This window comes from Carcharhinus amblyrhynchos, chromosome 2, assembly GCF_965287045.1.
Source record: "Carcharhinus amblyrhynchos chromosome 2, sCarAmb.v2.hapA, whole genome shotgun sequence".
Lineage (NCBI taxonomy): Eukaryota > Metazoa > Chordata > Chondrichthyes > Carcharhiniformes > Carcharhinidae > Carcharhinus > Carcharhinus amblyrhynchos.
Genome location: NC_137325.1, coordinates 6,215,527 through 6,230,995, shown reverse-complemented (window position 1 = coordinate 6,230,995; position 15,469 = coordinate 6,215,527). Strand labels below are relative to the sequence as shown.

The following is a 15,469-nucleotide window of genomic DNA, read 5'->3' as shown; positions in this document are numbered from 1 at the left end:
CCAGAACTAGAGGTTATAGTTTGAGGATAAAGGTAAACCTTCTAGGACTGAGGTGACGAGAAACTTCTTCACCCAGAGAGTGGTGAATCTGTGGAATTCACCACTACAGAATGTAGTTGAGGCCAAAATGTTGTGTTATTTCAAGGAGAGATTGATGAGCCCTCGGGCTAAAAGGATCAAGGGATATGGAAGTAAGGCAGGACCAGGATGTTGAGTTTGATGATCAGCCACGATCAAAATGAATGGTACAGCAGGCTTGAAGGGCCAAACAGCCTACTTCTGCTTCTATTTTCTATGTTGCTATCATTTACCCTCTTTATTTACCATCTGCGGATTGTGTTTTCTGTTCACAAATTGTGTATTCAGATTGTGTATTCAGAGGGCCAAAATTATTAAAGGAGTGGCAGCTTCAACAAATAAACTTGGACAAAGAACCATCTGACTGATCATGGAGACAGAAGCAACTCTAACTCCATCACATGGGTATAGGAATAGGAGGATGCTAATCAGCCTTCACAAGCTTCTCAAGTTTCACAGCTGCTCCATATCTTGCCTTCATTCATAGAATCCTACAGTGCAGAAGCAGGCCATAAGGACATAAGAAATAGGAGCAGGGGTAGGCCACCTAGCCCTTCGAGCCTGCCCTGCCATTCAATAAGATCATGGCTGATCTGAAGTGGATCAGTTCCACTTACCCGCTTTCTCCCCGTAACCCTTAATTCCCTTGTCTATCAAAAACATAGCTACCCGTGACTTAAATATATTTAGCAAGGTAGCCTCCACCACTTCAACAGGCAGAGAATTCCACAGATTCACCACCCTTTGAGTGAAGAGGTTCCTCCTTAAATCCGATCTAAACTCCCCCCCCGCTTCCTTATCTTGAGGCTGTGCCCTCTAGTCCTGCTATCCTTTCTAAGCAGGAAGAATCTCCCTACTTCTACCCTATCCATCCCTTTCATACCCCATTCTGCTCATCGAGTCTGCACCAACCGCCCAGGCCCTATCCCCATAACTAGCTAGTCCCCCTGACACTAAGGGGCAATTTAGCATGGCCAATCCATCTAACATGCGCATCTTTGGAACTGTCATCATTCACGTGTCTTAGTTCCTTACCTAACAACAATTTCAATCTTAGTGGGTTTTAAGTTTTTCAAACAAGCTTGTCCAGCCAGCTTTTTGGGGAAGTGCATTCTACTATTCTTTGTGTTTAAGAAGTGTTCCTCAGATCATCCCTAAATGGCCTAGGTCTCATTTTAAGGTCATGCCCCCCCACCCCCCCCTCTTCTAGACACTATCACCTGAGGAATTGTTTCTGTCTAAATACCCAACCGAATCCTTGTAACATCAGAAATAACTCAATAAGATCACCCCTAATCTTCAATACTCATGGGAAAACAAGCGTAGTCTATGTAACCTACCCTTATAATTTTGGGTCTTTGTATTCCAAATAGCCCACGATTAAACCAATAGGGATCCAGAAACATCCCATAATGTAGCTGAGACATTTGTTGACCCTCGTGTCTACCTGTCCCCTCACCAATCTGCTGTGATTGCAAAATAGAGCAGATTAGGAGGAGGCAATGGCCTAGTGGTACTATAACTAGATATTAATCCAGAAGCTCAGCTAATCTGGGGACCCAAGTTCAAATCCCGCCATGGCAGAGGGTGGAATTTGAATTCGGTAAAAAAAACATTTGGAATTAAGAATCTATTGATGACCATTGTTGATTGTCAAAAAAACCCGATCTGGTTCACTAATGTACTTTAGGGAAGGAAATCTGTCACCCTTACCCAGTCTGGCCTACTCGTGACTCCAGAGCAATCGCAATGTGTTTGACTCTCAACTGCCCTTGGGCAATTAGGGATGGCCAGAAAACGCTGGCCAGCCAGCAACACCCATGGCTTATGAATAAATTTAAAAAAAGACTTGTCACTGGTAAGGTCACTGTGGAGAATGAGAATTTCATCGGCAAAATATGCAGCCACGGGTCAAAACATGGATATGTATCAACCTGCCATTAAGTTTATTTATATAAAAAAAACATTCTTGGAAATGGAACCAAAATGCTCATAGAAGATAAATGGTTAACAAAATGTGCTGAAAACCATTGCTTATGGAAGGCTCAGTTAGAATTATACTGGGCTAAATTCAAAGGGCAGGTTGAGTGGACTGGACTTGTAACCCTGTGAGTGTAGAAGATTATTGATCTTATTGAGGTGTTTGAGATGATAAAAGGACTTGGCTAGGTAGATAGCGAGAAGCCAATTCCTCTGGTAGAAGAATCTAAAATGGGAGGGCATGACCTTAAAATGAGAGCTTGGCCATGTCGGGATGATGCGAGGAAGCATTTCTTAAACAACAGAGTGGTGGAAATCTCAAACGCGCTGAATATAACTTCAGTAATATATATAATACGTATTGCAAGATTCATCCCTTCATAACAGACAGTTACTAGAAAGGCTGCAGGTACATCATTGCGGCAAAGCTTTGCATCTTCCTTCGAGCCCTAAGGACAAGGTGCCAGTGTCAGTAATTTTCTTTTCAGCCGCTGCATTTGTAAATCAGTGCGGGCAAGAGGATAGGAGATCCTGTAGCAAGCAGACTGGGGCAATTATCACCAGCAGTCATAGAAATCCTACAGAAAGAGGCCATTCGGCCCATCGAGTCCACACCGATCACAATCCCACCTAGGCACTACCCCCATATCCCTACATATTTACCTGCTAATCCCTCTAACCTACGCATCTTAGGACACTAAGGGGAAATTTTTTTAGCATGGCCAATCAACCTAACCCACACATCTTTAGACTGTGGGAGGAAACCGGAGCACCCGGAGGAAACCCACGCAGACACGAGGAAAATGTACAAACTCCGCACAGACGGTGACCCAAGCCGGGAATTGAAGCTAGGTCCCTGGAGCTGTGAAGCAACAGTGCTAACCACCGTGCTACGTGCCGCAGTGTAAAAGACGCATTCTTGCTTAAGACACTGGCGCAGTGCAGTCTTCTGACACACACGTGCGTGCGCACACACACACACACACACAGTAAACTTTTCAGCAAGACATCTGCAAATGGATACTTTGTGGAATAAAAACAGAAAATTCTTAAACTATTCAGCTGGTCTGGCAGCATCTGTGGACACGGCAGAATTAAGGTTCTGAAAAGCCAACATGGTTTTTGTGCTCAAGTCTCTGACCTCTTAACCTTCTGCCTCTGGGGCCAGAGTATTGCTAATTGAGCCACAGCTGATTTCTTTTATATATAAGTTCCAACTCCACTTTCCTGCCCTAAATACCACCAGCAGCAAGTTCCCGTTCTAGGGGCACACTATTCTGACTTGGAACTATATCGCCGTTCCTTCACTATCGCTGGGTCAAAATCTTGGAACATCCTTCCTAACAGCAATGTGAGTGTGCCTACACCACGTGGACTGCAGCAATTCAGGAAGGCAGCTCACCACCAGTATCCTGCGGACTATTAAGGATGGGCAATGAATTTTGATCCAGCTGATACCCAGATGTGGTGATACCCACATGCTATGAAGCATATTTATTTAAAGTCACCATATCCTAAGTTCCCTTACTGTTAAAGGTTTATAAATGAGAAGTAGAATTAATGTGAAACAAAACTCGAATATTTGATAGTGGGCAGTCCTTTACCCCATGCTGGCATTGGTAAAATCTTGGAGTTTTTTTTATAGTTGTATAATTTTCTAATAATGTAACTTCTTTAAAAAAAGAAAAAAGCTCTAAAAGGCATACCTGTAGGTTCCATTCTGCAAAACTACCTAATAAAAGATACACCAATTTACCCAAACAATTTAAAGAAAAATATTTACATGCATTGTGCAAGTTAATTCAGGGTAAAAAAAATGTTTAAAAGAACAGTAACATAATATATTAAATCTCAATCTGCACAGCATCAATAGTGATATGCAACAATATACCAAAAGCAGATCAACCTTGATCTCATAAAATGGCGGAACACGCCCAGTGGGCTCAATGGCCTACTCCTGTTTCTATGATTGCTAGCCTGTAGATTAAAAAAAATAAAGGCAACAATAAATTGGGGAAAAAAAACTATTTGCATTCCTCATCACAACTTTTTGCATCTGTTCTTTGCCATGAAGCGTGACAAATTTGACAATTAAGTCTAAATTATTTCCCACTTTTTTATTGCTGCGTATCACACGGGGACTGGCAATGGGGAACAGAAATAAATATACCATGAGATTAATATTCAGTTTGATAATCCAAGCAAAGGACTATGATTTTTATTTGTGAAATAATTTCCACTTAGCGCATTATTTTCTGTTGCAGATCAGCCTTTGCAAGTCGTTAATAGACCTTGCCCTGGAAGGACTCTCTTATTATCACACTTACGACCGAGTCTTCTTGGGAATTAGTGTGGTGCTGGGATTTGTGGGATGGATATCCTATGCTTTCGTGTTGATTGTCAAACATCACACGAGACTAAGTGAGCCAATCTCCAAGTTGGACAAGGTACGTGAAAAGTACTCAATGGAGTATGAAAAATGACCATGACTTGCAGTAACCCTTGGGTGCTTTGATTTAAGAAAAAAAATTCATGTTGAGTGCTGTAAAATAGGAAAATCATTTTTAGGGTGTGGAGGCTTTCAAAATGTCTCTGAGCAGTTAAACGTTGTAGCTGTTTCAAATCACTAGAAGTAATCACGCCAGTGCTTCCCTGGTATATTCTTTTTCTCGCCTGACTTATTTATGTAATTTCAGAGGCAATTGTTCTACCCCATTGTAAATCCATGTTGTATTTTATGTGTTTCACAGCTGCCCTCCAATGATCACCTTCCTGCACTATTCATTGGGGCTGGCATGGCGTTAACGCTGTTTCTGCTGATTCAGAGCTGCCCGTGGACCTATTACATTTATTGCCTGCTGCCAATCCCAGTGTGGTATGCAGTAATAAAAGAGTAAGTGGGAAATAACTTAGACTTCAGTTGTCAAATTTTCATGCTTCATAGCAATGAACAGATGCAAAAGAAAATTGTGATGAAGAATGCGAACAGATTTGTTTTCCCGCAGCTTATTGTTGTGTTTATTTTGTTTTGTATATCTGCTGGTTGGCAGCTCTGGTACCTTGGTGCATGATGCTGTGCGGATTGACATTTAACACATTTTGTCATGGCTGTTTTAAAACCAAGTTCGTTTACACAAGATTTGCATGTGGAATATGTGTGCCAATATCTTTTAGCCAGGTAAACTGGAGTGCAAGTATTTGAAGCAATGGTTTACCTGCAGATATACTTGCAGCATGGTATTTAAAAAACAAACTTAAATTATTACAAAGTTATATGACTATAAAGAAAGTTTCAAGATTTTATCAATGCCAGAAGGGGGCATAGAGCATTAATGATGGAGGTAGAGTACACTAATGGCATAGAGAATCTGGTGAACTGGTGCGACGACAATAATCTCTCCCTCAGTGTCAACAAAATGAAAGGGATAGTCATTGACTTCAGGAAGTGTGGTGGAGAACATGCTCCTGTCTACATCAATGTGACAAAGTAGAAATGGTCAGACACTTCAAGTTTTTAGGTGTCCAGGTCACCAACAACCTGTCCTGGTCCCACCATGCTGACACTATAGTTAAGAAACCCCTCTACTTTCTCAGAAATTTGGCATGTCAGCTGTGACTCTCACCAACTTTTACAGATGCACCCTAGAAAGCGTTCTTTCTGGTTGTACCACAGCTTGGCATGGCTCCTGCTCTGCCCAAGATCGCAAGAAACTACAAAAGGTTGTGAATGTTACCCAATCCATCACGCAAACCAACCTCCCATCCATTGACTCTGTCTACACTTCCCGCTACCTCGGCAAAGCAGCCAGCATAATTAAGGACCCCATACGTCTGGGATACTCTTTCTCTTCTCCCTTCTTCCATCAGGAAAAGATGCAAAATTCTGAGCTCATGTACCACCAAGTCAAGAACAGATTCTTCCCTCCTGTATGAATGAATCTACCTCATGTAAAGTTGATCTTTCTCTACACTCTAGCTATGACTGTAACACTATGTTTTGCACTCCCTTCTTTCCTTCTGTATGGACGGTATGTTTTGTCTGTATAGTGTGCAAGAAACAATACTTTTCACTGTATGTTAATGCATGACAATAATATGTCAAATCAAAAATTAATTAACTCAAGGTTCCCTGTTCCAAAGTAAAAGCAACTGGACTATTCATTATGAACTCTAATTACTGAGACTAAAAGATGCATAAAATAATAGTGTGCAGTTTACAAACTTGCAAGATGCTGTGCCTGCCTGGCCTTTTCTCTGCAGTCGTTTAAGATTGTGGAAGATGTAAAATATTCAGTGATTGTTCAAAATTTAGTTCAATATTTAACTGATTATGATGATGTGTTAGAATATACTTGCTTTACTTGCTCCACCACATACCAAAAACTGTTGCTGTGATGCCCAATTTCTACTTGCTGGCAGCAGATAAGGTCTAAAAAATTTGTTTGCACAGCACTGCTTCCGAGCGATGCTATGTAGAACACATCCAATCCCCGAGGCAGACAACCTTCCTTTACCTTTATGGCTTGTGCAGGATTCTGCATTGATATCACGACTGCATATATTCTCAAAATTCAGGCCATCAGTGTTGTCTTAAGGTGCTCCTACTTCCTGCTCTGGTTCCTAACCTGCTAAAAATTGATTTATTTGTGTGAATTCCATTTATGGAACTATATATTCTATGTTACCATCTTTTATCTATTAATCTTGAAGAATATTGTTTTATGAATGTTATCTGTGAATTGAAAATTAAATTTAGCTTCTAAGTAAAACTGGTCTGAAATAATATTTTATTCTTCTGCTTTATTTAACAGGTTTAGAGTTATTCAAAGTGTAATCAGTTTACTTTTGACTTATCCTGCAAAATCCATGGGCTATTTACTGCTGTTTATTCTGGGCATTGAAACTATGGTAAGTGTTGTGAATGATGTTTTTCATATCCTTTGTTTTCTGTCCAAATTATGGATGAAACTCTTTTTTTCCCCCTCTAACAAATGGACATGTCCCAGCTCTTTGGGTAATTCCAACTTCAGTGGATTTATGAGTTCAGAGCAGAACATGTTTCTATAGGTATGTAAAGGGAAAAAGATTGACAGAAACAAATGTAGGCCCCTTACAGTCAGAAATGGGAGAATTCATAATGGGGAACAAAGAAATGGCTGAGGAACTAAATTTGAACTTTGCTTCAGTCTTCACAAAGGAAGACGTGAATATTGTACTGGAAGTGCTGAGAGAAACATGTTTTAATGAGGAGCTGAAGGAAGTCAGCATTGGTAGAGAAATGGTTTTGAGGAAATTGATGGGGTTAAAGGTGGATAAATCTCCAAGTCCTGATAATCTTCACCCCAGAGCACTTAAGGAAGAGGCCCTGGAAATAGTTGATCCATTTGGTGGTTATTTTCCAAAATTCTTTGGACTCTGGAATAGTTCCTACAGATTGGAGGTTAGCTAATGTAAGCCCAATATTCAAAAAGGGAAGTAGAGAGAAAACAGGGAACTATAGACCAGTGAGCCTAACGTTAGTACTAGGGAAATTGCTACAGTCTATTATCAAGGATTTCATAACCGGGCATTTGGAAGGCAGTGGTATAATCAGACAAAGTCAGCATGGAGTTACAAAACTGAAATTGTGCTTGACTAATCTATTGGAATTTTTTAAAGATGTAACCAGTAGAGTTGACCAAGGATAAGCAGTGCATGTGATTTATTTAGACTTTCAGAAGGCTTTCAACAAGGTCTCAAATAGCAGACTACTATATAAAGTCAAGGCACATGGGATTGCAGGTAATGTCTTCAGATGGATAGAAAGTAAAGTTTATTTGTTATACACAAGTAAGGCTTATATTAACACTGCAATTAAGTCACTTTGAGATTCCCCTAGTCGCCACAGTCCAGCGCTTGTTCGGGTCAATACACCTAACCAGCACCTCTTTCAGAATGTGGGAGGAAACCCACACAGACACGGGGAGAACATGCAAACTCCACACAGACAGTGACCCGAGCCGGGAATCACACCCAGGTCCCTGGCGCTGTGAAGCAGCAGTGCTAACCACTGTGCTGCCTCTAGAAAGCTGGTTAGCAGATAAATGGGACTCTTTCTGATTGGCAGTCAGTGACTAGTGGGGTTCCGCAGGGGTCTGTGCTAGGACCCCAGCTGTTCACATTCTATATTAATGATTTGGAAGGTATATTATCTCCAGATTTGCAGATGATACAAAGTTGGGTGGAAGGATGAGCTATGAGGAGGATGCAGCTTCAGCATGATGTGCACAGGCTGAGTGTGTGGGCATATGCATGGCAGATGCAGCATAATGTGGATAAATGTGAGGTTATCCACTTTGATAGCAATAATAGAAAGACAGATAATTACTTGAATGGGTATAAATTGAAAGAAGTAGATATTCAATGAGACCTTGGAGTCCTTGTGCATCAGGAAAGTAAGTGCATAATTACAGCAGGCAGTAAAGAAGGCAAATGGTTTGTTGGCCTTCCTAGTGAGAGGATTTGAATGTAGGGATAGGAGTGTTTTGCTGCAGTTATACAGGGTGTTGGTGAGGCCACACTTGGAGTACTTTGTGCAGTTTTGGTGTCCTTATGTCCTTGCTATAGAAGGAGTACAACGAAAGTTTACCAGGCTGATTCCTGGGATGGCAGGTCTGTCATATAAAGAGTCTCTAAGTCAGTTAGGATTATATTCACTGGAGTTCAGAAGAATGAGAAGGGATCTCATAGAAACTTATAAAATTCAAACAGGGTAGATTCAGAAAGAATGTTCCCAATGGTGGGAGAGTCCAGAACTAGGGGTCATAGTTTGAGGATAAGAAATAAACCTTTTAGAACTGACGTGAGGAGAAATTTCTTCACCCAGCGAGTGGTGAATGTGTGGAATTCACTACCACAGAATGTAGTTGAAGCCAAAACATTGCCTGATTTCAAGAAGAAGTTAGATATAGCTCTTGGGGCTGACGGGATCCAAGGATATGGGAGGAAGGGAGTATTAGGATATTGAGTTCAATGATCAGCCTTGATTAAAATGAATGGCAGAGCAGGTTTAAAAGTTGAATGGCCTACTCCTGCTTCTAGTTTCGACGTTTCTATGTCACATTTCCAACAATTTGGTACAGACTTTCACACGTAACGATGATAATGAGGAAATGTAAAGTTAATTTTAAAACTACCACAGGGAGCAGTTGAGGCAAATGGAGTAAATGCATTTAAGGAGAAGCTGGATAAGTACATGAGGGAGAAAAGATTAGAGGATTGCTTGGATAATGTTAGATGAGGAAGCTGAAGGCTGGAGTTAAATGAGGGAGAGTCAAATGGAGCATAAATGGCAGCACTGAGCAAAATGACTTACTTTCTGTACTGTTCATTGTATCTGATTTTGATGTGAAAAGGATTTTTTTAAATGCGGGATTTAAATACATTGGCCTAGATATTTACTCAGGAAGAAGGAATAAATCCAGCAGGGAAGGAACTCGAGTTGTGAAACCTAGGAAATGTATTTCCCAAGTGTCCTATAGACATTAAATGCAGGATGTCTTTTAAATGTTTTTGATAGGTGTCTCCCTGTCAAGCAGCTGGGGAGTGGATGTGTGGTCAATTTAAAATGCTTGTACGGATGGGGAGATGTGAGAATTGGACAATGTGAAGGTCCAGTACCATGAAGGTTAGCATGTTGGATCTGGTCTAAGTAGCTGTCTTAGCCCACAAGCAGTGTCATAAAACTACTAATCTCATGGATCCAACCTTTCTCATCTTCTTTCAGCTGCAGATGTTTACTTTTAAAAATCCAGTCAAAATGCAGTCGTGCAGCCACCTTAAAAGATTTCAGTTCCGAGTAGGTTTCCTCAGTGAGCATTAGCTACTTGGTCTCCAACCCACCTCCCAACAAAATCAGAAACAGGCCAGTTAGGATTGGTTTTGTTTTTTCGCTAGTTTGGCCTTCCCCATCAGCTCCATGATTTTGGGTATTTCTCTCCAAATAATCTGTACTGGCGTTCATTGTCCATCGCTCTTTGTGAAGCAGGTCTTTGCTGAACCTCCTCCCATTTTCACCTCATCCCATCAGCAAAGTTGTTCATTCCTTTTCCCCTCGCTTGTTTATGTTGTTTTCCCTTAAGTATATCTCTGCTAGTCTCCTCACCCACTCCTTACAGTATTGAGTTCTTCATTGCAGCACTCTCTGAGAAAGAGATTTCTCTTCAATTCCTCCTTGGATTTGTTGGTAACTAACTTGTAGGTTTCTCTTTCTCTGGCCATTCTTTCTGTTTCTCTGTGTCCTCTGGTGTCACCCTCTTTTTCTGGATTTTCTTTTCTGATTCTTTCTTTGGGCCAGTTACGCCCTCAGGAACAGTAGTTCACCTCTAATTTGATTGGAAAACGTATGACTACAGGGAAATGAGTTGGCCATCCAACAATTTGAGTTTGTTTAATTCAATAAGACAATAACTGATCTGTATCTTTGCTCCATCTATGTAGTTTGATCCCGTAATATTTAATGTCCTTGCCTACAACTAGCTTCTAATTTAGCTAGGCATATGCGACAGTTTGTTTTCTTAATAGGCACAGGCTAGGTTGAACGCACTTTTCACTGAGCCTGCCTATTCCACGTAGGAAGCATTGTACGGTTGCTCCCTGTCTTGACTTGTCTGCTGTTGAAACTCACATTTATGCCTTTGTTACCTGCAGACTTGAATATTACAACACATTCCTGACTAGTCTCCTACATTCTACTCTCCATGAACTTGAGGTGATCCAAAACCTTTGTCTTAACAGCAAGTTCAGTTCCCCTGTTGGCTCTGTACTCACTGGCCTACACTGGCTTCTGGTCAACAAATGTCCTGATGTTAGAATTTTCATCTTTGTGTTCAAACTTCTTTATGGCCCCTCCCCTCCCTATTTTTGTCATCTCCTCCAGCCTCTCCCAAGGTATCATAAACATAGAAACATAGAAAAACTACAGCACAAACAGGCCCTTCGGCCCACAAGTTGCACCAAACATCTCCCTACCTACTAGGCATACCTATAACCCTCCATCTTACTAAGTCCTCACTCTAATTCTGTCCTCCTGTGGATCCTTAATTTTAATTGCGCCACCTTTGGTGGCTATGTCTTCGGTTGCCTCTGTCCCAAACTCTGGAATACCTTCCTTCCACCATTCTGCCTTTCTCCCTCATCTTGCGTCCTTTACAGCGCTTCTTCAAACTTTGACAAAGCTTTTGGTCATCTGACCTGACCCCCCTCATATGACTCAATGTTGAACTTATTTTATAATACCCCCTGCAGCACCTTGGGACGTTTCACAATGTTTAAGGTCCTCTATGTATATATTATATATACACATATATATATATATTGCACAGCTGAGTAATGGACCATGCAGGATGTGCCATAAAGATTCAGTCCTCCGATTGGATTGTGAGACTTCTGCCCATTGGTCAAAAAATTCTGGCCAACGTCTATTTATTTGATTAGATCAGAGGCCTGGCTCTCCCTTCCTAACAGCACTATGGGAGTACCTTTGCCACATGATCTGCAGCAATTTAAAAAGGCATCTTACTCTCCCCTTCTCAAGGGCAATTCGTTATAGGCAATAAATACTGGCCTAGCCAATGATGCCTATATCCCATGAGTAAATAAAAGAAAAGCCCTCATTTTTAATTATCTTTTATATATCTTTTAATCTCGTACGCATACTTTTTCATAAATGATGTTATATCTTGGCTGTAGTTGATATCCTCTTTGTAATACATTACGTAAGCCATAAAGTATCCTTCTTTAATGCAGTTCCTGGATCATCTTGGTGTCATATAACTATGTAAGCCCATCTTGAATATCGCTGCAGCTTCAGAACATCTAACTAGAAATAATGAAAGCAAATTCTGGCGTGGTTTTGTGGAAATAACTGTCAACATTTAGCAGTGCTGACATCTCTTGATAGTTTGTTCTAAGAAAACAGCATGCAGCTCATGGCATTCAATAGTTGGGTCTACCCGACGCAATGGTTTAACAATACCAAAACACATTTCCATTTCCATGCTTTGTTTAATACTTTCTCTGATTTTAAATACTATTTGTACCCATGTCTTATGGTGGGATGTTCATTGTTTTTAGATTGCGAGCTTCTTCTACCGGCAAGTCCTCACATTTGGGCTAGTGTCATTTGCCAGTTGGCCACTGCTATCGAAGAAGTTTCATCAAAACAAGGTGTGCATCTGTTATTTCATGTGCTCTATTATATCCTAAAAATGTGCTCTTTTTGATAGATACAGCCATTTCACTGTCTATCTATATCTTTACTTAGATATAAATCTCACTTTGCTCAGTAGTACAGAAATTGAATATTGCTGAGAGACATGTTGTCCAAGTTTTTTATCTTACACTCATTGGGACAAACACAAGAATGCCAAATTTCAAATGATCGCAACAATTTATACCAAAATCTGGTTGGGCTAATAGCTACACTAACAACCAATTTAAGATAACTTATCAAGCCTATAACATGGCTCACTTGTCCTCACTAGAACTGACATATGTTCAGAAACAGGGACCTGTTTTCTGCAAACAAAAGGAATATTTTCAAGACTTGCGCCTTTTTTGAATTACCCGGGAGCTTGGGAAGCCGCTAGCTCCCCATTGCTTGCAGGCAGGCTTGATGCAGAATTCCCAACATCAGAGCTGCATCCCTCCTCCCTTTCCGCCATGTGATCCAACGGCAAGCCTACACATACACAAGCCTGTCACCACGTAATCGGGTTCAGGTGACCACCATGGACCCCTGCTAGACCCCCAAGAGTGTCCGGCCCGCCGACGGGTGCCTGACAGTAGAACTAAATCTTGACCGTTTCCTTTTCCCCATCTATGGCCCAGGAAGATGTAAGCCAATTGCAGTAGCGTAATATCTGCCCTCAGCAGACAGCAGCTAACTCAGTATTGATTGGTAATAAACCTGGGATTCCCTGGTCTGTGTGGTTTAGCAGTATTGTGTGCGTTTCCCTTCTTAACCACTGGAGTCTGACTGAAGTTGAGACAAGTGGAACAGGTATAAATGGAGAGGGAATCAATTTGCTTTACGTATAAAAGGTGAGATTTTCTGACCTCCCGACAGTGCCATTCCCCTGTTTGTGGATAAGGGATAAAGCTTTTAGAATTGAGGTGAGGAGAAATTTTTTTCACCCAGAGGATGGTGAATCTGTGGAATTCACTGCCACAGCAAGTAGTTGAGGCCAAAACATCTGATTTCAAGAAGAAATTAGATAGCACTCTTGCGGCTAAAGGATCAAGGGATATAGGAGGAAGGGGGGTGGACCAGGATATTGAATTCGATGATCAAAATGAATGGTGGAGCAGGTTCGAAGAGTCACATGGCCTACGTCTGCTTCTAGTTTTTATGTTTCTACGGTGGGGGCGCAGTGCACCATTGGATTGACAGTAGGATCTTCTGGGTCTGCCGCTGTTAATGGGATTTCCCATTGACTTTACTCCACGCAGCCTGGAAATGTGCAGTGGGGGCGCACTGTCAATGGCACCAGAAGATCCCGCCGATGTGAACAGCCAGGAAGGTCCAGCCAAAGTAACCAATATATCCGGCGTTGGGGGCTGTGGTACCTTGTTTTGTGGCAATTAGAGCAATTATTGTTCTGACATATGCATCTGATAAAAATTATAAAGCTTTCTTAACTTGGTTAATATCAGCTGAATTTAAAATCAGGGTGATAAAAGAAACAAAGTTGTAGTCCTCTGACTCTTAATATTCACATTAGCTGGAAATTGTCTTGTTTCACAGGCTGAAATTTAGTTGGCACATCTGTGCAGTTTGTGCTAATGTTGTTTTTGCTTTTTTCGTTCTGTTTTCTCATTAGGTAATGTCTTTGAGCTGGATTTTTTTCAGCTTTATCCTGGCTGTATTTCCACTGATGCCAGTTGTTGGAAGAAGTCCCAATATTGCTCTCGTGTAAGTCTGCACAAGTTTTCTATTTAAAACAAAACTTTGTTTTATGTCGCTTGGAAATTGGTTGGGTAATTCAGTACTGGGGTATCCACAGGTAATGTGGACGGATGCATAAGGGAAAGGGGAAGCGATTCTCCCAGCCCTCTGTGCTGCTCCATCAGTGCAATAGGCTGGGAGACTTCAGCGGAGGCCATTTAGCGGGCTGCTCATTGGGCGCCATGCCCTCCACACATCTCTGCAGCCAGGATTTTTCACATAATCAGCTCTGCTCCAGAAATTGGCGCGGAGCTGATTTCCATATTTAAATTCCAATTTCCGTTTCATTCGGGGGCCCAGGATTTAGGTCTCCAGGCCCACTAATGCCTTCATTCCAGCGGGTTTTTCTTCTGCTCCCTATGAATGGGGAAAAGGCAGTCGACCATGCTGAAGAGACAGAGGCCAAGGAGGCCACACCCCCCCACCCCATCCCCCAAGGAAGTTGGGGGTAAGAGGAAAGTTGCCCCCTGGGCATTGCTAGTCTAGCAGTGCCAGCCTGGCTCCCTGGCACTGCCCAAGGGACAAACTGGCAATGCCCATGGGGCACCTTGGCACTGCCAAGCAAAGTGGGGGGAGATCAGTTGGAGTGGGGAGGGGGACTCGCTACCATTCTGCATAGGGATCAGTGGTAAAGGGAGGGAGAACAGCGATTGGGCTAGCTGTGGCAGGAATTGGGGGGAGGCAGGTGGGGGACATCGGTGCTGGCCCAGGAGATCAGTGATTGGGGGGTTTCAGAGGGGCGGCAATGTGGAGTTGCGAGGCTGGACAGTGGCAGTGTGGGGCTACTGCGCGTGTGCCAATCTCCACTATGACAGATTGGCACATGCACAGTGGCCCACTCAGCGCTGTGTTGCCAGCCTCTCAGGTGGGAATAGGCCCCACCCCTGGATTTTCGACATGAATCTCTCTGAGCTCAGGGTGCGGGAGGTTCATTTTGAAAATCCTGCTTAAAAAAAAGGGAGTCGCTCCTTTTTTATGTGAATTCGGTGCTTAGAATAAATTTCAATCGCCCCCAAGATGTGAGATTTTATGTTTTCAGACAATAATTGAGGAAGAAACCACTACCATGTATTTATTTGGATACCTCGTATGTGTAAGGTGCTGTGTAGAGCAGGAAGATTCCGCCTCCAGTACAGTGATGGGCAACCTGCGGCAGGGGAGCCACGCACTACACATCTGGTGCTAAAACATTGGAGCTTTGGCCCATTTGGCTGTGACAGCAGGAAATGTATTTTACACAAAAGAGAGTGAAAATTTGGATCTCTCTCTCTCTCTTACAAGCCTGCAGATGCTTGGGGGTCAACTGGAATTTTCAAATTGGTAGATAGGTTTTTATTGGACAAGGATACTAAGGAATAATGAACAGAGGAGAATAAATGGAGTTGAGATACCGATCAGCCATAATCTGCTCGAATGGTGGAATGC

The 15,469-nt window shown here is 42.0% G+C and overlaps 1 protein-coding gene across 5 annotated transcripts in view; it reads left to right on the top strand.

Moving 5' to 3' along the window:
- Positions 1 to 15,469, top strand: part of pign (phosphatidylinositol glycan anchor biosynthesis, class N) — a 123,108-nt gene that overhangs the window by 71,764 nt on the left and 35,875 nt on the right. For all 5 annotated transcript variants that reach the window (XM_080201576.1, XM_080201585.1, XM_080201567.1 and 2 more), the window contains exons 14-18: positions 4,323 to 4,505; positions 4,809 to 4,951; positions 6,870 to 6,966; positions 12,172 to 12,264; positions 13,920 to 14,011. In XM_080201576.1, coding sequence (XP_080057702.1) covers positions 4,323 to 4,505; positions 4,809 to 4,951; positions 6,870 to 6,966; positions 12,172 to 12,264; positions 13,920 to 14,011 — 608 coding nt within the window. The remainder of the gene's footprint in view (positions 1 to 4,322; positions 4,506 to 4,808; positions 4,952 to 6,869; positions 6,967 to 12,171; positions 12,265 to 13,919; positions 14,012 to 15,469) is intronic.